Source organism: Gossypium raimondii, chromosome 11, assembly GCF_025698545.1.
Source record: "Gossypium raimondii isolate GPD5lz chromosome 11, ASM2569854v1, whole genome shotgun sequence".
NCBI classification, from domain to species: Eukaryota; Viridiplantae; Streptophyta; class Magnoliopsida; order Malvales; family Malvaceae; genus Gossypium; species Gossypium raimondii.
This window is the reverse complement of record NC_068575.1, coordinates 53442086-53468117: the sequence shown is the minus strand read 5'-3', so window position 1 is coordinate 53468117 and position 26032 is coordinate 53442086. Positions and strand designations below refer to the sequence as shown.

The 26032-nt window shown below is 34.0% G+C and overlaps 3 protein-coding genes across 3 annotated transcripts; 2 read left to right on the top strand and 1 right to left on the bottom strand.

The window, feature by feature from the left end:
* The first annotated feature begins 7831 nt into the window (after window positions 1-7831).
* LOC105802954 (calvin cycle protein CP12-2, chloroplastic) lies at window positions 7832-8486 on the top strand. The gene has a single exon (XM_012634875.2). It carries the CDS (start codon window positions 7899-7901, stop codon window positions 8283-8285), a length of 387 nt encoding a protein of 128 aa, XP_012490329.1. The 5' UTR covers window positions 7832-7898; the 3' UTR covers window positions 8286-8486.
* Window positions 8487-9934: 1448 nt separating this feature from the next.
* LOC105802953 (bZIP transcription factor 53) lies at window positions 9935-11460 on the bottom strand. The gene has a single exon (XM_012634874.2). The coding sequence runs from the start codon at window positions 10872-10874 to the stop codon at window positions 10446-10448; it is 429 nt and encodes a 142-aa protein (XP_012490328.1). The 5' UTR covers window positions 10875-11460; the 3' UTR covers window positions 9935-10445.
* A 6508-nt stretch (window positions 11461-17968) lies between these two features.
* Window positions 17969-24704, top strand: LOC105802956 (vacuolar protein sorting-associated protein 51 homolog). Its single transcript, XM_012634876.2, has 20 exons — window positions 17969-18139; window positions 18313-18452; window positions 18620-18674; window positions 18791-18898; window positions 19158-19256; window positions 19381-19458; window positions 19538-19615; window positions 19931-20086; window positions 20756-20856; window positions 20941-21008; window positions 21456-21529; window positions 21666-21732; window positions 22236-22351; window positions 22697-22963; window positions 23059-23175; window positions 23420-23491; window positions 23588-23638; window positions 23782-24012; window positions 24104-24280; window positions 24403-24704. The coding sequence occupies exons 1-20, from the start codon at window positions 17969-17971 to the stop codon at window positions 24505-24507; spliced, it is 2331 nt and encodes a 776-aa protein (XP_012490330.2). The 3' UTR covers window positions 24508-24704.
* The last annotated feature ends 1328 nt before the right edge of the window (window positions 24705-26032 follow it).

The window sequence follows — 26032 nt, the reverse complement described above, 5'->3', positions numbered from 1 at the left end:
TTTTCCTTCCACATTCAATATTAATTCACATATCAAATATAATTCACAATTTATACAAATATAACTATTATTTACATATAACTTACCTCGGATGCAAAACGACTATTTTTGTAATTTAGTCGATAACTTTCTCTTTCCCGATCACTTCCACTATTTCTTCTTTCTTGATCTATATTAACACAATTTAATACATTTTATCAACATTTCATTCAAATACAATTCATACACAACATTTTGGCAAATTTACATTTTTCCCTAAACTTTTCAAAATTCCACTTTTGTCCCTAAGCTCGTAAAAATAAAATTCACTAAATTTTTAAATTTCAAACTTCACTAAATCATATTTCATGCTCATAACAGCCCTCAATTTCACAAAATCACAACTTTATGCACACTTTACCATCTTTCACAATTTAGCCCTTTTCAACATTTTCATCAAAATTCATCTAGTAAAACTTGTAATTAACACTTCAAACATTCATTATCTAACATCACTAATCAATTTACAATTATATCATGAATGGGTCAATTTTAAACTTTAATTTCATTTAAATTAAATGGTAGAAACATGAAATTCAAGCTTCAATAAGCATAAAAATACGAAAATAATCAAAAACGGGGCAAGAAATCACTTACAATTAAGCTTAGGAAGTTCAAGAACCCTAGCTATGGTGACATGAATTTTTTGGCAGCAAACGTCTGATTTTAAGAAGATGAACACTTGTTTTCATCTTTATTTTGTCTTTATTCAATTTGGACAAAATGCCCTTGACCCATTACTTAGATATTTTTCTAGAAATACCCTTTTGTGTCCATAACACTAATTCATGGTCTAATTGCCACATAAACACTTCCAATTTCATGCAATAATTCAATTAAGTCATTTAATCACTAATTAGACACACTTTGCATTTTCTCAATTTAGTCCTAAAAATTCAATTAAGCACTAAAGCATTAAAATTTTCTATCCATATTTTCACACAATATTTCAATCAATCAGTAACTAATAAAAATTTATAAAATTAAACTATTTCACTTCGGATTTGTGGTTACGAAACCACTATTCCGATTAGGCCCTATTTCGGGCTATCACAGACTGGCTTTTTAGAGGGCACGTTACCTGCTCCGCTGTGTTTTGTGCAGTCACCGAAGGAATCTCTCATTCTAAATTTGGATGCCCCAGCATTCGTTCAATAGGATCGATTACTTGCCTCCTAGTTACTATCTACTATTAATCCTTCACTGGTACCTTTATTTACAGATGCTCGAACGGTGTGTGATGTTTGGAACACGGCTACTCGTCTCTTTGCAGCAGTCACAGGTGTAAAATTATCTTGTATTCATCACGATCTACACTCCCTTAAGAAAGGTAACCTCTCAATCAAATAATATGTAGCAAAAATTCAGAATACATGTGCATTGATCGAGGCCTCTGGCTCTTAAATCTCAGAGGCAGAAAAAGTTGAGATTATTCTTGTAGGCCTACCTCCGGAGTTTGACGCCGTCCTTACCTTTGCGTCATTCTCCACTGAAACTCCGTCGTTTCAACGTCTCGTTGACATATTGTTGGAATATGAGACGTGACAAATCCGTGCGGTTCAAGAACTGTCGATTTATGCCAATCTTGTGGAGCCCGTTTCGTCCTCGCCGATGGTGGATCCTGGTCGTGGTGGTCATTTTTCATTTGCCGATCATGGCAGAGGTTTTCAGTCCCGCAACAAATGTCAGATTTGTGGCCGATTTAGACATTTAGCCCAACAGTGTTATTACTATTTTAATCGCGATTATGGAAGAGCATCTGCTCTGGCCATGGCACCGTTTGGAAATGTTGGTCACGGATCGCTTAATGAAACATTTGGCGAGCTTGGATGGTGGTCGTCGGCTTATGGTGTTTTGGTCTCGCTTGGTGGACGCGGTGGTTCGATCTTATTCGGTGGTCTTGGACAGTGCATCGTCCCTTCGGTGGTGGCCTCGATGGCGTACCCATCTGGCTTTGCGTGGGGAAATTTGCAAAATAATGTTTCTGTGTCGTTTCAGCCTTTTGCTAGGGTTTTTAACCCTTTTTCAATATATGTTGATGACGCAGGCCTCATGGTTGATCCCACTGGTGGACTAGCCCTACATGGTGCTTCTTTAGTGTCCTCAATACCGCCAACTAGGGATCCTCAAATCGGGTCGCATAGTTTTGGGTGTTCTTGTATGTCTAGGCCACATAATTGAGGCCACAAATTTGGCTCTTATGGTAGGTTGACTAATGTGGACCCGACTGTTGGCCAGAATAATGGGCTAAATACCAATCTTGTTGGGCTTGAGGCAACTGGTAATACTTTCGTACAAAATCATGGAGTGCAGTGGTAAACTAAACCAAAGGTACAGGTTCATGATGTTGGCGTCTCACCTTGGATGGGTTGACATATATTCCTGATTTTAATACCTTTGATTTTTTGACCACCTCTGAGTCCAATGCCAATACCACTCAATATGGGTCTAATTTTGACAATGAAAATTCTTATATTCCTATGCCTGTAGGACCACGTATTAGTGTCCTGATTTAGGGGCTACACACAATGTCTATCGAGAAGTCACTGCTTTTGCACGAGTCCATGCCATACTCAGGCAGATCTCCTCTTCTTATGAGTGATGAGACTCTTACAAAAATTTCGTATGTTGGAAATTATAATTTACATACAACGAGTAAGGTACTTTATCTGTCTAATGTTCTATGCGTGCCAAATATACAGAAGAATTTGTTGTCGGTATCTAAGTTTGCTAGGGACAATAATGCATTTTTTGAATTTCATCCATCGTATTGTGTTGTTAAGGACATCCTGACTCAAGAAGTTTTACTGCGGGGCCACACTCGTGACTGGTTCTATTATTTTTTGCCTGCTACTTCTAACTCCATAGTCAATTATCCGTCTATTCTCAACACTAGCTTTCAGGCCTTCGGTGATGGTGATGATGTGTTTGCTTTATGGCACCGCAGACTTAGTCATATGTCTGCTTCAGTTGTTAAAAGTGTTCTCGATAAGTGCAAAATTGTTTCTAATAAATTGTGCCTTGATAATATATGTACTGCATGTTAAAAGGAGAAATCTCATAAAGTGTCTTTTTCCTGTTCTGCTACTGAATATAAGGATTTTTTTTGACTTGGTTATCTCCGACTTATGGGGCCCAGCATCAGTTACATGTGGCAATAATTTGTATTATATTTCGTTCATTGACATGTATAATCGATTTACTTGGATTTATCTTATCTAGCGTAAGCCTCAAGCAGTTGAGTGTTTTCTTTAGTTTTAGAAAATAATCTGAACTCAGTTTGGGAAAGGCATTAAAAGGTTTCAAAGTGATTGGGGTAGTGAGTATCGTGCATTCACGACGGTTCTGAATAATCTTCGGATACTTCATCGTTTATCCTGCCCACATACGTCAGAATAAAATGGAGTAGCTGAGCGAAAACATAGACACATTGTTGAGACTGGTCTTACTCTCTTAGCCCAAGCCAATCTACCTATGGATTACTGGGGTTATACCTTTTATAGTGTCATTTATCTTATAAATCGTCTACCTACTCCAGTCTTGAAATGACAGTCTTCTTATCAGATCCTTCATGGTCATGAACCTACGTATGATCATTTACGGGTATTTGGGTACTGTTATTTTTCATATTTGCGTCCGTTTACACGCCACAAGTTGGATTTTTATTTTCATCCGTGTACATTTTTGGGATATAGCTCTCAACATAAAAGGTATCACTGTCTCACACCAGATAGTAATGTAATTATTTCTCGGTATGTTATTTTTTATGAACGACGATTTTTGTTTCCTCTATCTACCATGGCTTCAGTTAGTTCTAGCCCAACTGTCTCCACGCAAGTTCCTCTTGTTAAGTCTACTGTCTCATGTCCTATTGTGACAAGTGAGAGAACCACTGATGTTTTACCATCCCATCCTAACTTTAATTCCATACAATCCACTTTAAATGATTCATCGACCGCATTAGGAACTACTCATGCAGATTTTCGACTCTCGGGCTCAACAGACGCTGGTGGTTAATCTGTTCAGGAACCTGCTTCGAATTTGAGCTCCTCGAATCTTCCATCTTTCCACTGGGCAATACTCATAATATGGTTATTAGGTCTAAGGCTGATAGTTTTAAACCCAATGCTCTGATGGTTGAGGTCATTGACTATGAACCACGCACAGTTGAAGAGGCGTTTGCTGATCTAGAGTGGAAACTTGCAGTTCAAGCAGAGTTTGATGCACTTATGGCTAACTCCACTTGGGAACTTATTTCTTTGCCCTATGGACGGAAAGTGATATGGTGTAAGTGGCTTTTCAAGTTAAAAAAAATCTTGATGGAATAATTGCTTGACGAAAGGTTCGACTAGTCGCGAAAGGGTGTTCGTAGGTTCCTGAGTGTGATTTCAAGGAAACGTTTAGCCCAGTGGTCAAACCTACGACTATTCGAACCACATTGACGGTTGTTGTTTCTCGTGGTTGGCAACTTCGTCAAGTAAATGTTAATAATACCTTTTTAAATAGTAATCTGACTGACGAAGTTTTCATGCAACAACCTCCAGGTTATGTTCAGACTGGTCCGGCTGGAGAGCAGTTGGTGTGTCATCTAACAAAGGTATTGTACGAGCTGCGTCAAGTGCCACGTGCCTGGTTTAACAAATTGAAGCAGTTTATTGTTTCTAACAGATTTCTCGTGTCTGAGTCTGATGCATCTTTGTTTGTTCATGTAACGACCGAATCTGTAATTTATGTTCTGGTTTATGTGGATGATATTATTGTTACATGGAGCACGACTAATAGTGTAAATAGTTTTATTCAGCTGTTACATAATGAGTTATCCCTGAAGGACATGGGGGATCTTCATTACTTCTTAGGTATTGAATTCACTCGATCTGCCACTGGAAATCCACACTTATGCCAGCACAAGTACATCAGAGATCTTCTTGACAGGATTTTCCTTGACTAATGCAAAGAGTGTTCAAACACCAATGATCAGTTCGTCCACATTGTCTAAAGATGAGGGCGAGCATCTTGTTGATCCTACAGAGTATCGCAGTCTTGCCGGTGCTCTTCAATATATAGTATTTACCCGGCCTGGTATTGCTTATGTTGTAAATCGTGTGTGCTAGTTTATGCATGCACCTACTTCAGTTCATTTGTTAGCTTTGAATGTATTTACATGGGACTATTGATCATAGCTTAATTTTTCGTCCATCCAACAGGCTATCTCTCGTTGGTTATGCTGATGCCAACTGGGGATTGGATTTTGATGATCGTTGGTCTACAACAGGATTTTGTGTGTATTTCGGCGATACGCCTGTCTCGTGGTGTTCGAAAAAGTAACAAGTTATTTATCAGTCGACAGCGAAGTAGAATATCGAAGTCTTGCTGCCACTACCAGTGATATTACATGGTTAGTCTCCCTACCAACTGAGTTACAGATTCACTCTGTCGATTCCCCTACTGTTTGGTGTGACAATTCTAGCATCGTTGCGGTTGCTGCCAATCTGGTCTTACACTCCAAGTTCAAACATGTTGAACTTGATCTATTTTTTATCCGTGAAAAGGTAGCTGACGGTTCGCTCATTGTTGGTGAAGTACCAACCTGTGACCAGGTTGCTGGCATTTTTAAAAAACCCTTGTTTGTCTCTTTATTTACTCGGTTTCGTTCTTTGCTTCGGGTCTTACCTATTGAGAAGCTGGGTGAATGTTAGAGTATGTGAATGTTAGGTTGTTAGTCTGTTAACAAAATCTAGTATATTGCCAGTGGATTAGTTAGCAACAGTTAGTCATACTTTGTCATTATATAAGTTCTATCTTTGTACTGTTACAAGCACACAATGAATACAAAATAATCAGCCTTTCATTTCAGTATTTCTCTCTTTTATTCAATTTTATAGAGTTACTTACATTCCCGAATGAAGCTAAAGATTTGTTTCTCATCGCGGCCAATAAGAGAAGAAAGCCCCAAATAACATCCATGGTCCATGGCATTTGTGACGTCCAAGAATGACGACGACCCGATTTTTATCTGTGTAAGAAAAGTTAGTTTTGTGATCTAAATTTATTAAATTGAACCGTTAAAAAAAATTATCCAACAGTTACAAAGTAAGTACGAAAATTAGAAAATAAAATTATTTAGTAGTCAATTAAATAGAATATTAAAAATAGTACAATAATTAACTTGTTAAAGAATCAAGAAGTGAAAGTATAAATGGGAGGGGACTTAAGTGATAATTTTGCCTTGGCCTTAAGTGGTAATTAAACTACACTTAGAATGATGAACGTGAAAAGTTCCACTATCGAGGCTATCATTAAATCATGGCCCTATAAAATCCATAATTAAGTTTACTTAATTAATCAAGTTAAATGTATTGGTGGAAGAGAGAATATGAAAGGACTTTAGGAATGGAAGGAGGACCTAAATAGTAATTTGACCATGATATGTGTAAGGGGAACCGACTGTATTTAGTGGTGATATTCTTTTTATAAATCAAATTATAATGGGATAATTGGATGGTTAATTTGATAAGGTCATCCTCCACTAATGCATGGAGTGACCGCTTGATGAAGGAAAAAATGAGAAGCTATAAGGCTTACGGTCATTCGAATAGAAAAAAGAAATTAGAGATCTGAGAAATTATCTTTTAAGTTTGAAGAGAAAGAAAGAAGAAATGGAGAATGAATGCTTATTATCATTATCTTTTTACTCTTCAGAAAAAAGAAGAAAGGAGAATAAATTCCTCAAGTTTTTATGGCATAGGGTGAATTATTGATCTACAAAGTTTATACTAATCAACCCATTGATTAGTTTTTACATTTGTTAATAATTGTTCAAATTGTCAATACAGAAGTGAGTTTAGAAACATGAAACGATTCAACTTGATTATGTGAAAATTATGAAAGAGATGAAATGGGTTAGCTTGAAACGTTTATGTTTAAACTATTAGGGACCTAATTGTAAGGGTTAATAATGAATAATATAGGTTAGATTTATTGCAACTTATTTTTTTAAATTTATTGTGCCACCAACTGAGTTTTCTTTTTTTTTCAGAATGCTACACTAATAAATCTAATTATTTTAATAAATAGACTTGAATTTTAAATTAAAATCCGAAAAATTGAGGAATTAAATCCTAAAATAAAAAATATATAAAAACTAATTTTAAATTTGTGAAAATACAAAGATAATTTCCAAAGAAAGACTACATGTATCAAATAATAGAAAGACAGTATGTAACCTCATCTCTTTAATACTATTTTACTTCTTCTTTGGGCTACGAATCCTTTTTATCCAAATGAAAGCAAGTTTGTAAAGATTTCCCTTTCAATTCCAGCTCTCTCCCCAATCACTCTCCAAATTCATACCAATGGCAGTTTGCCTTTGTCCAGAATTGCCATCCAAGCTATGGCAGAAAGCTTAGGAATGTGCAACGGAACCAAATAAGACTATCCCACCCTAACCTTTTCCTAATCTTAGAGAAAATCAGGGTTGAAGTATCTCATATCTGCACCAATACTCTTTGCACTTAAATGACAGCCATGCCACCAAAACAGACCCTTCCTACGTGGCATCGTACAAGTTGGTTCCAAGAGACCAAATCTTTCGGACCAAGCTAATAAAATAAAAATCGGCAGTCCTAGATTTTTAACATTCGAACGAGTGGCCGTTGGTTAGCATATTAGTAAGCAAATTATTGGAAATATCTGTGCTTTTCTCCAACGTGGAAATTCATTATTGGGCCAATGATGATAAGATATGTGCGTTCAGCAACCATTAGAGTTACCAATTAAAATCCCTGTTCCTCTTATCGTTTCATTTCCTGAAAACCTTAGCACAACTTTTCTTCTCTTAATCCAAAAGCAAACAAGCAACAATGGCAACCCTGTCTAGTGTTAGCCTCGTAAGCCTAAGAGCTGTAGCCAACGTACGGGACTCAAAAAAGGGTGGCCCCGTCAAGGTGGCAACCCTAAGCCAGCCCTGGAAAAGGGTGTCCCAGTCCCAGAGGCGGATGCAGGTAATGAAGCCAGTGAGAGCTGCCCCAGATAGCATATCGGAGAAGGTGGAGAAAAGCGTCAAGGAAGCACAGGAGGCGTGCTCGGATGACCCGGCGAGCGGAGAGTGTGTAGCGGCATGGGACGAGGTGGAAGAGCTGAGTGCAGCAGCCAGCCACGCGAGGGACAAGAAGAAAGACAACGATCCTTTGGAGAATTATTGCAAAGACAACCCGGAGACAGATGAGTGCCGCACTTACGATAATTGAAGTATTATTATATTATGACGTCCTTTTTTGTGTTGGGTGATGAAAAATTTGGAGTTGTCCTAAAACTCTTTTTAAGTTGTTAATGTCACACTGAAGATGTTATTGGTGGTTTACTTGTTAAAATCATGTAATCCTATACCATACCACACACTGGAAAAAGAAAAGAAGAAAAGATTAATTAAAAGAGTAGCATATACTATATACTCAGTTCCTGTTTATGCAGACCACCCTGGGTTTTCTTTCTGCACCAACCTCCTCTTGCTTTTGGGGATTTTGAAAGCTTTTCCAGTCTGGTTTATTCAAAGGCAACATTGACCCTTTATAAATACATTTACTTCTCCATCTTCGTTTTATTCTTTTTTAAGAAATTGCAGTTACAACCATGACCCGTGTGGAATGTTGGCTCAATAATAGTTGAAGGCGGGCAGAAAAAGAAAACAAATATATGACATCTTTGTAAATTTACAACTTTATTTTTAGAAATTTAATCCCTATTTCTTAGACATTTAATATTATTAAATTACATTCCTTTCGATTATGTTACTATCAACAAAATGTCATATTAACCAATTTGATAATTAGACTTCAATTTTATAGTTAAAAAAGATTTAAATTTTTAAAAATAAAAGTAAAGAAGTAAATTTGAAATTTATATGAGATTGATTTAATTGTACACAAATATCGATCGGGAGGAAGCAACAACCGAAGCCTGAAACTAGAGCATGACAGATGGTACCCTCATACATCCACCTGCAGAAGCTAGGACTTTAGTGCTGAAGCGAAAATAAAATGGGTTAATCCCTATTTCTGGTCATCAAATTTGGCAATAGGCTTTAATTTCTTTTTTTGTTGTTGTTGTTTATGTTAGTCTTTGTATTTGGTAATTGTTTATATTGAGGTTTGAATTTTTTTCCCTAACATTTTTAAAGGAAATATTAGGGATTAACTTGGAAAGAAAATTAGCTCTCAATGTGAGAACAATTATCAATTTAGGGACTAACTTGAACCCTAAAAAGTTTATTCCTTAATGTGAGAACACATGCTGAGATCAAACCCCAAATAATGCATTAAACCAAATAAAATTTTAAAAAAAATTGGGAATCAAAGTTAAATTTTCATTTGAAAAGGACTTGAATTGAACTGTTAATAATTTCGGGCTACTAAAAATGTTATTATTCCATTTAATAAGGAAGCGAAGGCCTCCTCTCCACCTGCAATCTTCATTTCGCATCAGCATTTAAATTACATCAACAGTCCCTAGTCTATGTTTAAAATTACATTTCAATCATTTAATCTTCAAAAATTACGTACTAGTCACTGATGTTATCAAGTTTTTACATTTTAATTACTTGTCTCGTTAAGGGAATGATGTACCACGTTAATTCAGAGGGTTAATAACTAATTTGACCCTAAACTAAATAAACAGTATTTAAAAACATACAAAATCATAAAAATAATTAAATTTTAATAAAAACTAAAAATATTATTAAAAAAATATTTTTGTTTGCTAATAGATATAATCCACTCGTTGGCCACTCATAAATATATACCATAAACTTTAAAAAATAAAAAAAAATCAAAAGTCCACCTTGTTGTATGATTCGTTTACTAAATGAATGGCTTTTTGTTGAATGATGTGCAGGGAAGAATTATAGATTAAGACGGTTTAAGCAACTAGATTCAAATGGGCAATGATTGCTAGATTGTTCCCTGGCAGAATTGACAATGCAGTAACTACCATTGGAATGTGATAATGGCTAGGAAACATAGAGACCAATCAAGCATTTACAAAAGGAGAAAGACTTTATCATCTTCTTGTTTTGCCACTCAAGCTTTCCCCTAAAGGATTGGATTTGATAATTCAAAACAATGCTACTAGTATGACCAATCCACCATTTCATGAAGCAATACATGAATCTGCCTTAACTACCACTCGTTTAGCCCTCACTCCTTCATTAGCTAAACTAACCCATTAATTTTTCACCACTTTTAGTGCAGTTCACAAAAGAGGTATGGTCTTTTTTAACTAACAGTAGAAATGATTATTTGCTTCTTCTTTTTTCTTTTATGTGAAAAGTGAATGTGGTGAAAAGTGGAAATAGGATTTTGGCTAGTATTATGGGGCAGCATCACCCGTTGGCCAACACAAGGAAGAAGAGTCTATCCATCATACTCGAACATATCAACCGAAGCCATAATTGGCTGTATTGGACAGGGGAGCTGCCACGGCTCCGGAATCTCAGGGATATCAACGGCATACCCGCCGACTTCTTCCACAACTTGCAGCACCGAATTCAGGGACCGTAATCTCTCGGTCAATTCCATCGCCTGAGCTCTTAAAACATTATTGGCCGATTGCATCTCGATGGAGCATTGGGTGGCGACGCTGATCCTTTCAGAGATCTGGCTGTTATCTTTCTGTAATGCGCTCACTTCCTGAACCAAATCTTGGAGCCGCTTCTGCTTCCTCATTCTTGATCGCCTTGCCGATTCACGGTTTGAAAGCATTCTCTTCCTTTTCCTCTCATCGATGTTTGCATACTGCGGATCCGAATCGGATGAACTCGCTGACCTTTGCAAAGAAGCCATAGCAAGGGGAGTGTTGTTCTTTTTTTTTTTATCGGGAAGAATATTTAATATGAACTGATAAATTGAATGATAATTAAGGAATTCAATTTTTTCCAATAGTCAGAGAACTTAGCTAGGGGTTAGATCTAGATGAAGGGATTGATGAACAACGAGGGGAGCTGATTCATGAGAAAACGTAGAACCAGTAAAGGAAAACAACTGAAAACGAGTGAAGAATACGAATTCGATGCATGATGATGGCGTAGCTCATAGAAAATCTAAAATCATCGAAATAGTTCTATAATAAAGACTCGACTCCGCATTCGCAGATCGGACATGAACAATATAGTCGAAAAATAACAAACAAGCAAGTCAAGAAAAAAAAAAGCCCTAGTTCTAAACCAGATCTAAGATAAAAGGAAAAAAATGAGACAAAAAGAGTGAAGACTCAAAAAGGAGAAGGAAAAGAAAAGAACAAGAAACTAAGAATACTTAGCTGGATGAAGAAAATGAAACGCGAAAATAATTGCAGAGCAGACGAAACAGGCGCTAGCAAAGGCGAATCGAAAAGAGGCTTTGAAAACAGGGGATGGGGGCTTTTATAGGCAACTGAGGAAGGACTTGATTGGGTGTTGGATTAGATTAGTGGATAAAATAATGATGAGGTGGAGGGGTATTTAAGGTCTTTTCACTGAGTAACTTAGTGGGTTGGGTGTCAGCGCTGGCGTGCAAAGTGACGCCAGCTTTACGTTCAACACTTTCTTAGCACTTTCCAGCCCTTTTTTTATTTTGGAATATACCCTGTGGATTCTTTTTATTTCCTATTTCCAATAAATAATGAAAAATTAAATTATACCACGTAAAAATTAAATTAAAATATAAATATAAAAATGAGGGAATGACTGATAAAATTTTTACAAAAGTTTCAAAATTTTAAAATCAATATTTTTTAATAATTGTTTTTATAATATTCTTTAAACTTTTTACTCTAAAACATGTCAAGTAAGATTTAACATTTTATTTAATAATTAAATTAATAATTTTAGTAATGGAATAACATTATTGTATAACATTTATAGTTTGAGAATATAATTAGAATGTTTAAAAGTTTAAGGACATTTTAGAATGAAAGTTATAGTTTGAGATGCATGGTCCAATTAACTTTAATATATATATACATATATATATTTTGGGTGAAAAACATAGAAATATAATTACATTAAGATGAATTGGACAAAAGCATCATTAGTCTTGTCTTGTCGAATGAGCTCTAGAACTTCATTCGGGGTAATAACATAAACCTAAATACTTGAATTCCCCACTAGACTCAGTTTCGCCAAACAATCAACAACTTTGTTAAAATCTCTAGGGACGTATCTGATGCACCATTGCTCTTCAGTTCTCATAATTCTTCGAACGCTTCTGAGCACAGTAATATCATAGTCTGTCATCATATTTTCTTGTAAAGTCCTAGTAATCTCCAAATTATCTGTCTGAATCGTGGGCCTTTTAAAACATTTGCTAAGCATCACCAGTAGACCATCTAATATTCCCCAAAGTTTCGCTTCGAAGATTGAGCATCATCCCAAACAACGATTAAACCCAAGATTCAATTCTCATGTTGATCGCGTAAAACACCCCCAACAGAAGCTCTCCTATCACCGCTAGTAACTGCACCATCGGTGAACAAATTAACCCACATATTGGCCATGTGTGTTTGAGAAGCAGTTGTTAGAAGGGATTACCGGTTGCCTCTATGACTAAGATCGAACTGTTGCGCCTAACCAATGTAAACCTTAACAGTTTCAAGAGCCGTCCAAGTGATGCATTGAAAAATGAACAAGTTATTGTTTTTCCAAATACGCCATGCAATTAGCCCGAAGAGACAAGACTAAGAAACCCTCGTCCAGACAATCACACATTTGATTAAAGATTAGAAGTCAACCAATCTTGTAAAAATCTGAAAAAGAAATGACTTTGCCTATCGCTAGGAATGACTTGTAACCAAGCAATCTTTCAGAGCATGAAGAGTATCCTCAATTTCACAACCGCGATTAGGACAAGAGCTATTATGGTCGATTCCCCGCCTAGAATGCTCCAAAATAGTTAGAAGCCTTTGCTTAAAAGATAACCAAAAGAAAATTTTTATTCTCTGCGACCCCTGAACTTTAATATATTTATTAATTTAAAAAAGCTTTTACTCACTATTTGGCCTCTGAACTGTACTCATTTTCCTATTTTAGTACATGAATTTTTTTTTTCGTTTTGGTATCTATATTTTACTCTGTTACATGTTTTATTACCTAAAAGTTAATGGCGCTAAAACAAGTTGGCCAATGAAAACATGTCATGTCATGAACAACACGACACATTGATTGATAGCGTGAAAAGTTTACCAAAGTTAACTGATGTTGACCATGTTAATTGATAAAAAATTATAAAAATTTATGAAAATTATTAAAAAAATACTAAATAATTATAAAAATAATTAAAAAGTGGTCTCGGAGCTTATATTATTCATTCTGGGTTGATGGGTTTTTATTTTGGTTTTATAAATGATTTGTCAAAAACATTAACTATGGGAATAAAGTATATATTTTATAATTTTTCCAATTTTAAAAAGTTGTTGAAATTTATAAAAAATGTAAAATATTTAAAATATATTTAAAATTTTATAAAAATATTAAAATTATAAAACATATACTTCATTAAAACACCTACTCCCATAGTCAAATTTTCTTTTTCTTTTTACAAATTGTAAAGAAAGCCAAAAGAAAAAAAACTCACTAGTCATTATTGAATGATATAACCTTCTAAATCACAAGTTTTAATTATTTTAATATTTTTATTTTTTCATATTTCTATAAGTTTTCAAAATTTTAATTTTTTTAAATATTTTTAGATATTTTGTTGATTTTCTACATTTTAAATGATTTTTTGCTTGATCAACATGAGTCAATGTCAGTCAACTTTGGTCAACCTTCCATATTACCGATCAGCATACCACATTACCGGTCAATATGCAAAGTCATAGATGACGTGGTGTGTTTTTATTGGTTAGATTTTTTTAAAAGGTCCTAAAACGGGTAATAGAGAAAAGTTTAGATCTTAAAATGGGACAAAAAAGATTTAATATCAAAGTGAGAAAAAGAATATAATTCAAGAGCAAAATAGTCTGTAAAGGTACTTTAAAATAACTAAAATACTAGTTAATAAAATCTTATTAAAAATTTGACTTGTAATTTGAATTTATTTTTGTGGTCAACTTGTCAATTGGGTCACATTATCCTCGTGTTTATGGTAAGAATTTATTTTTTCACTATTATATTTGGGCAAACATTTGATAAGTGTAGGTGGATTTGGTAGGGGTGAATAATCAGTTTGGTCGATTTTTTTACAATTGACTTGAACACATTAAAACCGAATCAATTAATTTTTATTGATAAAACCGATCAAAGTGAACTAATATAGATTTTATCAAATATTTTAATTAACCAACTTAATTTTTATTTTATATATTTATTATAATATATATTTTTAAATCATTAAAACATAATATAATATAAGTCATTTTTTCGGTCAGTTCAGTTCTAGAATACAGAAATTGAGAATTGACCGGCAAAGCCGACTAAATTGAGGATGAAACCAACAAAACCATCCCACCTGACAAAATCGAAATCAAAAATGGATTGTGTCGATTTTTCAATTAAAATCGAGTTTTACTCTCCCCTAGGATTAGGTGCTGATGGTTAAATTATGCTCAAAAAGACTTTTAAATTTGTTATGTTTATATTTTAGGTGTTGCTATTTAAATTTGTTTGCCTGGAGGGACAAGTCAGGAGTACGCCAGAGAAGCGCGACGAAAGGGGAAACTATGCATACGGTGGACTTAGTTGGACAAGTGGCGTATTGTAGGATTACACCATATGAGTCTGTTTTATTAAACTTCTGTATTGTAATAAATTATTATAGATATGATGTATTATGTTTAAATACATTTTCTTGTTTCTTTAATGATAACGATTTACGATAAATGTTAAGGAAAATGTCTTGTGTTAAAAGTCTAAGAATGTTGTTTAGAAATTTTGTTAAGTGAATTGTGTAATAACACCCAAGATCCAGACCAGAGAATCATGTCAGGTTAAGGGCGTTACACATTTGTTGTGGATTTCCAATCTAATCTCATCTATGATTTTGGCGTGTTATCGAATGGAATCGCTCTTATGAGCGAATTGGCGTGTTCTCGATAAGTTACTCGCGTATTTCTTTTATTCAGAGTGGTTTATTGGGTTGAATGTTTTCTGAATGAAATGTTTATGATATGTTATATGTTTGAATGCGATGTACTCACCTTATATACATGAATGTGTTGGCAAGATGTGGAATTTAATTAAGTTATATGTATATATATAAAAAAATGTTTTGGCGAGGTGAGTTTTTTTATGCTTTTAACCAATCTTTACCTCGTTTAATTTCCTCTTTCTTATAGAGTAGTTGGCGGAACTCGATAGGCAGATTAATCTACAACTCACACTATCCAACTTTTGTTCCGGTAGAATTATTTTAACTCTGCATTGGGTCTATTGGCATGTACATAGAATGTCTATTCTGCAAAATTGAATGTGAAATGAATAGTAATGGATTGAATGTTATATATATACTCTTTCGTGATGCTTGTTCAGTGTTGACGTAGACAATTAGCACGCTTGAAATGAAAATGATTGCATGTATTGAACATGCTAACTTATTTTGATAATTGACGGAATTAAAATGCGGACCACGTTATCTTCGTTGATTTTGGCATGGTGTCCAAATGCGACTCTATGTGGTGGATAAATTTAGATCGTGTGGTCACGACGTTCATATTAAGTACAAGAATATGGCAAACTCCCTTCCGCATTCATTTGGCGGAGAGCTTGAGAGGACATCTTTTGGCGAACCACCTTGGCGTGCTCCGCTTGAAACTTTCAAATGAAAACTATAAATCACCTAAAACTAAGGATGTCTATTTTAAAACCTAATCAGTCTCGTTCAAGTTATAACCTCTAATATATGTGTGTAATCTAAATAAAATTATATAAAAAAATTGATGGTTGTGCATGTGAATGTCTCTATTTTACTGGAACATCTCATAAATCAGGTTCGGTGACCAAACTAGACGAGGGGTGTTACATTTGGACTCTTATTTATGATTCTTTGTCTCTTAGAACACACTTCAATCAGTTGTCTTTCCTTTGGACTCGTAAGAGAGCAAATGAGACAACTCATTCTCTTACTAGGGTGGCCTTATTCTATGTGAACTACACTAAGTATGATATTCCTTCCACTAATCTTCTTTTTGTTATTAGTTCGGATACCAATTCAGTTTTAACTAGTGAAAGAGATGGATATATGATCGAGTGTATGGTAAGTCTATTTGGTTAGGATTAGTTTTAGGTCTTTCCCTTTATGGATTTTTATATATATTTTTAATATAAATCTTGTTTTACTTAAAGAAACAATTTGACAATAATTAAGATTAATTTGAATTTGAATTAAAAAACTTGCTAATTTTTTTGGTTTAAAGAAATTTTCTATTTGTCAAATGTAAGTTACAAAATTATATTAAAAATATATTTAGCTTAGACTCATAAATCTCAAGAATAGTAGAAGCTGACGAAGCAAACTAAAAACCTAGAATTAAAACCAAGGCATATGAGCCAAGAACATTTGACCAAAAAAAAGCCAAGAAACATAACACCAAACTTCACTCGAAGCTTGCACATCAAACTCACATAACATCAATATCGAGTTGTCAATTCGGAGAGACAAAGGTTGAAATTGGTTAGCAGAAACACAAGCATTAGAAGAGTCAAGCTCGCAAATTGAGGCATTAGCCACTAGATTAGGAGTCATTTTACTGGTGCATTGACTCTCGCAAACAAAGCCATGCTCTCCTCAACAAACCATCGAACTCCAGTATAAATGGAATAGAGAGAATAAAGAGCTTTTAAGGACTAAAAAACGTTTTCCTCCCCAAATGATATAATAAGGAGTCGACCCATCAAAATGGAAGTAAATGAAAAATGATAGTGTTCTTCCAACTAGTCAACCATGTTTGTGGTAATGCTTGTTATTATATCAAAAAAACAAGTTGAAGAGGAGGAAAAACAAGGGAATATATGAATTTATGACAGGAGGAATAAGATGAAGAGGTTGGAATAAAAAAGTAGAGGGAAGATCGGAGAGAGGAGGGGCGGATGGCGCACAACAATCCAAATAGAAGTTGGTTGCACGATGGCTATAGCAGAGATGAGGGGTTTTAAGGTTTCTTTAAAATTTTAGGGAGAAAAAGAATAAATTTTGAAAAGAGAGATAACACTTTGCTAAGTTACTGTCAGAGTTATTAGAAACTAGTTTGATAGTGCCAAATTTAAATAGATATTATTTTTAACTAAAGATAAATTATATGCATGAATTTAACATATGCAGTTTTAGTACAATGTTGCCAACGAGGTGTTGATATTGTCGAAAAAGGCTAAGGCTCTAACTTTTTAAGTAACTATGGATCATTTTTGTACAATTATATTTCTTTGCTCATTTGTGTTTGAAGAAATATTTATAATTGTAATTAGAATAAATATTATAATAAAATAAAAATTTAAATTATTCTCCCCAAAGTGAAAGCACTGAATCCTAGACAAACGAAGTGTTGTGTGTGATTACTATAATTGCATCCCAAGTCTTGACCCATTCAATTTGATCTGAATTATAAGGCAATCCAATTAAATGCACCACAAGTGTTATTTAATTGCGGGCATTTAGGCTTTAGTTTTGTTTGTTACACTAAATTTTAGGCACACATGATAAGGTGGTGAAATTAACCTTAAAGAAAACTAAAAAAAAAAAAAAAAAAGCACCCAGAAAAAGCCTCAAGAGCAAATCGGGATGATTCTTCATTCATCCACAAGCCACATCGTTTGATTCAAGATTTCCTGTTCAGCTTCCTGGCGTAGTTCATTCAATCCATTAACTACAAACAATTTCATTCGCTATTTACAATTTCCCGATTTAAATCTAAAACATATTTCTTTATTAATTTGCGTAATACAAAATAAATGGTCGACCGAGCAAAAATGGCGACCGATGATATTCCATTGGATGACAAGGCCAAGAGAATGAGAGATCTATTGTCAAGCTTCTACTATCCATATCATGGTTCATCTCCCAAAGCTCATTCAAATTACGAAAACTTGGATTCCATCAATTCCGCATCTTTCGATCCTGAGCACTACATGAACCTTCTCGTACGCCTCTCCTAATTCTCTTTATCCAAATCATGGTTAAGATTTAAAGCAATTCTAATGCTAGATTTATAGATTTTTTTTATACTGAAGTCTGTTTGGACTAATGATGTATTAGACTGGATTTGAATTGGAAGGTTTGTTCCTTTACAGCATGGATTGGATTAAATCTGTAGGTACAAAAGTCGAATTTGGAAGAGCTTCTTCGGAAGCATGTTGAAATGGCAGCCGAAATCAAGAACCTTGATACTGATTTGCAAATGTTGGTTTATGAGAATTACAACAAGTTTATTAGTGCCACGGATGCAATTAAATGGTAACTTCTTTCAATCTTTGAAATTGTTAGTAACAATTGGCCTGCAACTATATTTAGTGAACGAATAGTGGATACTCCCTTGTTTCATCAAGATTTACGATGTTGTATTAACTGGTTTTCAACTATAATTTATTTAAGAACTCTAACTCAAACATTGATTTTTACAGGATGAAAAGTAATATTGTAGGCATGGAAGCAAATATGGAGCAACTTCTTGATAAGGTGTGTAAGAATATTTTCGCGTCATCTCTATGTGAAAATTTTAAAACAATGCATTCAAAAGAAACGTAAAGAGAGGATTATTGCAAAGAATAGATTTTCTTCATCTGTGATTGTAGATAATGTCAGTGCAATCTAGAAGTGATAGGGTCAACACTTCTCTTTTTGAGAAAAGAGAACACATTGAGAAGTTGCACCGAACAAGGAACCTTCTGCGTAAAGTTCAGGTATCGAAAAATGTTTGTGGTGAATTGTGAGTAACATGACAATAGTTATAGAACTAAACTGAAAGTAGGTTAACCAAATGTAGCCATTATAAGTGTAGTGCAATATTTTATCAAACAATCAAGAGTAAAGGCTATGACATTTATGCGTTTTAGATGTTACTGCACAAGGGAAATTTTCAGATTGGATAATTATAATATTACTTTAAGTTTATATATGAATGGGTGAGATTCGAAATTTGTTTTATGTGAAAAAGAACAGTTCATTTATGATCTACCCGCTAGACTTGCAAAGTGCATCAAGTCAGAAGCATATGCTGATGCAGTCAAATTCTACATTGGAGCTATGCCAATTTTTAAGGTCATTGATGCTTGCCTTGTTCATCTATTTTGTATATTAATTTTGTTGTTAGTACTTAACTTTGCTTTTATGTCATAATTTTTTATTCAAAAAGTTTGACACAGACCATTGCTTTTCTTACCAGGCATATGGAGATTCATCTTTCCAGGACTGTAAACGAGCATCTGAAGATGCAATTATTATAATATTAAAAAACTTGCAGGCATGTTTATCTTTGTGTTATGCATGCAAGGTGATTTTTTCTGATAAATTTTTAATGCTTGATGAAGTTTTCTTCTCAGGGAAAGCTATTCTCAGATTCTGAATCCATTCAAGCTAGAGCTGAAGCTGCAGTGCTTTTGAAGCAACTAGATTTTCCGGTTTGTATTGAAACTTTCAGATCAGATTTTAAATTAGATTAGAGCTTAAAGCATTAAACACTAGATTAGCTACTGTGCAAGCCATTTTCTATGCATGAAAATACATTAGCAAATAGTTGGAAACTATATCATCCTTTCTTTCTTTCTTTGATGTCTTCTTTAAAATACATAAAAAAATTTATTGTCGATAACCTCTAACATGTGCAGTATATTTATTAATCTTAATGGTAATATTGTTCTCTACAAAAGTTTTATTTGAGTTATATCTATTTGACATAAATACATATGCATGATGCATATCCATAATTGGTGCAGGTGGATAGCTTACAGGCAAAACTCCTTGAAAAGTTAGAGCGATCTCTTGGAGACCTTCAATTGAAAACAAATGAAATTGTGAATGTTTTACGAGAACCTAATGATCCTTCTAAACAAGGAAAAGGTTTTGACTCGGTTCCTGGTATAGGTCATGAGGTAACTAAGCATGAAGTAGCATTTTTTTTTTTTTTTTGTAATTTCTTATATTTGACTTGGTGGGTAGGTAGGAACTAGGGTGGATAAACGAATTATAAAAGGAAAAAATAAAATTGTATTTTTGCAAAGAAAATGCATGGCTTTTTGAACCATGTTAAATTTTTATAATGCACGTTCTTTTGTGAAACTCTTACATTGCCTTGGGAATCTTATGCCATGATCAATGTTTTAAGGTTGATTGTTTTCAATACAAAAGATTATGCATAATGCAACTGGATGTATGAAATATTTTATTTCTGCATTGCAATTCTAACTGTCTATAAAGGCAACTAACCAATAATTTTCTTCACTATTCAATGTGTGCTTGGTACTACACTAGTGACCAAACTCTTTTTTTGTTTTTTTACAAATTTCTTTAGAGTTGAATGCTTGTTGGTTAGAGCTCTATATCTTTGTTAGTGGCTCTTTGTTAATAACCAGATGATGTGTTTTCCAAATTATCTCTAATTAAATTAGCCAATATGACACTACTTTGTGTTTTTAGTCCTTTAACTGTAGTTAAATTAGTCATCTCAAGCATCCCCTAAAATAAAAGGAGGTTGTAGGGAGTACGAGGGTAGAAAAGTGCCATCTGGACTCATGAAGAACCTTTTCAATTATCTAAAATAGGTCTCTGTCCATGGATTTGCGGAGGCTATTCGTGCTTATCGAGTAATATTTCCTGATTCTGAAAGTCAATTAATTAAACTTGCACAAAACTTGGTCATCAAGTAAGCAGCTTCAATAGAATTTCTATTGTTTATAAGAATACGTAGCACGAGAAAGTTCCACTTAAATGTTGCCTTTTTCTTCAGGCACTTTGAAATAACTGAGCAACGTGTAAAGAGACGAATTTCTTCTACCAATTTCCTTGGTGCTCTTCGTAAGTAGTGTGCATTTGCTTTTTCTCTTATTCTTCCTTCATGATTTTAGCAACGCAGCCCCAAATATTTAACATAACTAACGAAAATGTATATCATTATTAGCAAATGCACATTCCAACTGTGTTTGCATAAGTCAAATAGTTTATCATCTTATATGACATTTAGAGATGCCTTTGTCATATTATTCTTGATGGAGTACTTGTTTAAAAGATTCCCCAACTAGAACTAAGGCTTCTTTTATGTCCATGAGAAGATTGATTCGAGATAAATCACTATTGTTTAATACTGGTGTGAATTCAAACTTATTTATTTCTAAAGTCATTAACATTATTAGTTATTTTGCTTTCATATTAACTTACGCGTTATAATTTTTATAGTATTTTTTTATTCTTATTTTGCACTTAAATTTATTTAGCCATTTTTTCCCATTGCCAAATCCATTGTAGGGGCTATATGGGATGATGTGCTTCTGATGGATGGAGTCTTAAGTGAGGCTGCGCTATCTAATTTTTCTTTGGAGGTCTTTCTTGAATTTCATATGAAATCATTTTCTTTCTAGTCTTTTGCATTTTTATCTTCTTTAATCTTGAGTAGAAAGATAAGCAGTGTTCATATTGAGGGACGAAACACCATCTAATGATATTTTGTGGTCTCAGGTTGCTCATGCAACTGTTAAAAAGTATGTTGCCAGCACATTTACTTACCTTCTGCAAGACATATCAGGTTATTTTTTCTATTGATTGTCCTGTCAAAAAATATTTTACTCTTTTGGAGTTTCAAATCACCCAAAAGATGAAAGCATGGTTTAGATTTTACTATGTGCAGGTTGTTGTTTTTACCCATTTTATGACAGAAGTCTAAATATCTAATCAACTATTCTTCAATCCTAAGAGTATTAGTCCACTTGAATTTTACCTGAAATGCATATACCCTAAACCAAGCTTTGCAAAATCCTATTTATTATCTTCCACTTACAACTGTGGCTATTCTAGAATAGATATCATAGTTATATCATTAATAATTTTCAAAAGCATGTTCAGTTGGCAGTTGTTTATGGAAAATGGTAGGTTCACTAATGGTTAAACCATATATAGCTATTTATGCATGTATTCTACATAAACTTTTAAAAGTTTGTAAATTTGCACAAACTTGATTCTTTCTTATTGATGTTGGTTTTATTTTATGAAAATTACCTTAAGTCTGAGTTCATTCTGTTCAATTTACAGATGCTCTCTTGAAAGTAAAGGTTAGCCCAAAAGAGGCAGCAGAGGAACATCCCTTACAGGTTGCTTTGGAGGCTAGCAAAAAAACAGTACTCCAAGGCAGCATGGATGTCTTACTGGTAACCATGAGATGCTAAACTGACTCTTATTTTATGCATGTAGAAACTTTTCATTCCTTGTGTACTACTTCCTGTAAACAATGCATGTCCATATATCATGTTCCTAATTTTCATATTTCTCTCTTATTTAGATACTTATACTTCAATCTGTAAATGCTTGATATACTTTCTAGATTGAAAAACAATAACAATCTAGTTGCATTTTTATAGTAGGTTTGTGTGTGTGTGTGTGTGTTTTCTTTCGAACTTGTGCATTTTCATTATTATATTGACTAAATTTATAGTGTATGTGCAACTTATTCATTGAGCATTGAGCTTCATTTTTAAACGATTTGCTTACTACAGGATTTTCGCCAACTTCTTGACGATGAGTTAGGGCTGCTAGTTAAACTGAGAGCTTTCATAATTGATTGGGTTCAAGAAGGATTTCAGGACTTTTTCAGGTCTCTTGATGGTTGTTTTCTCTTGCTTTCTGGAAGAAAGAATTCATCAAGTCAAGATCAAGGATTTTCAGAAGGAGCACTTGGTGAAAAAGTTCTTGCTGGTCTTGTCTTGGTCCTAGCTCAACTTTCTGTATTCATTGAACAAACTGCCATCCCAAGAATTTCTGAGGCAACTTTTTCTCTTACCTGATAAATTTACCTTACCACCTAATAAATTTTCACTACTATTTTGGGCTCAGCCATATTTTCATGTTGCACTGTCAGGAAATAGCTGCCTCCTTCTCTAGTGGTGGTGCACGAGGCCACGAAAATGGGCATGTTTTTGTTTCGGGGGAGATATGTCAACTATTTCAGTTAGGTGGTGAAAAGCTTTTGCATCATGTAAGAATTTATTCTTTTCCTCTTTTTGAAATTATTAAAATTAATACTTATATTGGATCTGTGGGATGTGTTATCTAGTTTTAGTTTTTGGGTTTCGAATTCACAAGAATGTTGATATCAAGACAATATGTTGCCTCAAGGGAGCATATATGTTTAACGATTTTATTTTCTGGCATTGAATGAACCATTTCTGATATGTTTTTTTTTTAGGTAATTATAAGTTCAATTTTGTTTCATTTTGCAGTACATAAATATAAGAACTCGAAGAGTATCTACTTTGCTAAGAAAGAGGTTTACAACACCAAACTGGGTCAAGGTTAGTTTACTGTGCTATAATCCTCAATTTTGAGAGAGATTCCCCTTACTAAAATAGTTTAAGTTTTCAATAATTTATGTTTTTTAATACTTGCAGCACAAGGAGCCTAGAGAAGTTCATATGTTTGTTGATTTATTTCTACAAGAGGTTAGTGTCTCTTTAAACTTTCTGACTTGACATAGATATAGTTTTAAATCTTTGTCTTGCAGAGTTTGATATACATAAATATTTCGATAATGTAGAACTTTTCTAAGATGCATTATGCTTTATCTCGGGATTCTTTGTTCTAGTTGAAAGCAGTAGATAGTGAGGTGAAACAGATTTTACCTGAAGGGCTATTGCGTAAGCATCAACGGTCTGACAGCAATGGAAGCACCAACTCATCACGTAGCAACGCATTACTAGATGATAAAATGAGTAGGTCAAATACCCAAAAAGCCAGGAGTCAGCTATTAGAAACACATCTAGCAAAATTGTTTAAGCAAAAAATAGAAATTTTTACAAAAGTTGAATATACACAGGTATGTATCACCATGAATTTTTGTGGTTGTGGAAAAAGTGTCAATGTGATGCTATTGAAACAGAATGAATGGAGTTTCCTTGTCATTGCAGGAGTCAGTTGAAACAACTATAGTGAAACTTTGCCTTAAAAGTTTGCAAGAATATGTCAGACTCCAAACCTTTAATCGAAGTGGTTTCCAGCAAATTCAGCTGGATATTCATTTCTTAAGGACTCTTTTGAAGGAGAATATTGAAGCTGAAGAAGCGATTGATTTTTTACTTGACGAGGTAATTGCCAAATTCCTAGTCTTGAGCTTTAATCTTTCTGTGTTACATAATAAACACGGGTATTGCTCATTTTTATCTGATTTTTTGTTCCGCTAGTAATGAAATGTGGATGTCGGATGTAGGTAATTGTTGCTGCTTCAGAGCGTTGTTTGGACCCAATTCCTTTAGAGCCTCCAATTCTGGACAAACTTGTACAAGTAAAGTTAGCAAAATCGAAAGGAACATAATCCAGTTAAACCCCTAGATGTTGGTAGGTGAAATTGCTATGGATAGCCCCACTTTTTTATTTCTCTTGCAATAATTTTATGATGCGATTCATTGGTCAAAAAGTTCATTTACATTTTTGGAGATTTTGTATGAAATGGTGAAATGTAACAGGAATTCCAGTTATATAACTATGAAAGTTTATTTGTAGTTAATGTTATATGAGCTATCTTATCATATATATGAATGCTATGAATGTTTTGGTTTCTTGTTGAGAGGGAAAAAAATGTTCCAATTCCTCTTCCCTCTTTTTCTTTTTCCTTGTTGCTTTCCTCGAAGACTACTTATCAATGCTATGAATCATCACATTTCAAACTTGAAGCAAGTTTTATTTTTGTGTCATTTTCTTTTGGATGAAAATGTTACTTTGTTAAAAGGATTTACCTTTTTGGTTTCATAAATTAGATATCATATACTTGATAGTTATTAGTACCTGTAAGATACCTTAAAAACAAAAATACAAATCAATCTCCTATTCAACTTGTAAGACACAAAGTTCTTGAAGTAAAATCAAAGAACCAGTTAGAAAAAACAAGAAGAAGATATGACCAAAACAACCACAAAGAAAGATCCAAAGTTTTGATCTACGACACCACTGGATCACGTGGATAAATGATCCCACCACTCTACTCTGGGATGACCACAAAACCTCATCTCTTTGATCGTAGTTTGAAAGAGTACCCGCGAGGTGTCTAAAAGGAATGTTTGCTTTTAACCCCTAATAAAAAGAAAGTGAAATAAATCACCATTTATAATATTTTATTTTACAACAAATAGAGATAAAAACGAGGAAGCCTGATATGTTATAATTTGCTAGTGTTAACATCGTTTGATTTTCCTATGAAAGTTGATAGATCGTTAAATTGGTTGTCACGTGTTCGTGGTGTGATGATTTTCCACCTATGTAGATAATATTTATAATGTATTTTTATATTTGAAATTTATTATAGATATTATATAATATTGATTTAAAGCATGTTTAAAACTACTCTTTCCCACTCAATTCCCAACATTTCTCTCACTGCGTTTCAAAACATGAAATTTTGCATATTCCAAAAGCTTTTGTGGTGATTATCACGGCAGAAGAAATTCGTCAAACACTGTTGAGGGAAAACTTGTAGACAAAAATGTTGTGTTTTAGTTTATTTTAATTTGCCTTTAGTATTATTCCATATTTTTCTAAAAGTCTTAGTTCGTTTTTTTTTTTTTCCTGTGTTTGCCATATATGCGGAACTTACCAAGCCTGTGTACTGCCAAATCTATTAAAAACTTTAACAAAGGACTTTGTTGAGATAGAACAATGTCTTGGTAAACAGGACATTAGACTTTAAGATGATGATGAGGAGAGTAGCCCATTTCTCATGCATCACAAAAGTTGTAAAGTCTTTACAAGACCTTCGACAGTGGTCAATTGGTTGTCTGGTATTTGTTGATGTTGGGCAATGTGATGCTTATTTGATTAGTGTCATGGTTATAATTTGGTTTTCT

What these genes read in the sequence shown, in the direction of transcription:
- LOC105802956 (XM_012634876.2), top strand. Translation starts at nt 17,969, where the DNA reads ATGGCGACCGATGATATTCCATTGGATGACAAGGCCAAGAGAATGAGA. An exon ending in CAATTTCCTTGGTGCTCTTC is followed by an intron (nt 21,009 to 21,455) that starts GTAAGTAGTGTG and finishes AATCCATTGTAG; the next exon opens with GGGCTATATGGGATGATGTG. An exon ending in GCAGCATGGATGTCTTACTG is followed by an intron (nt 22,352 to 22,696) that starts GTAACCATGAGA and finishes TGCTTACTACAG; the next exon opens with GATTTTCGCCAACTTCTTGA.
- LOC105802953 (XM_012634874.2), bottom strand. Translation starts at nt 10,874, where the DNA reads ATGGCTTCTTTGCAAAGGTCAGCGAGTTCATCCGATTCGGATCCGCAG.
- LOC105802954 (XM_012634875.2), top strand. Translation starts at nt 7,899, where the DNA reads ATGGCAACCCTGTCTAGTGTTAGCCTCGTAAGCCTAAGAGCTGTAGCC.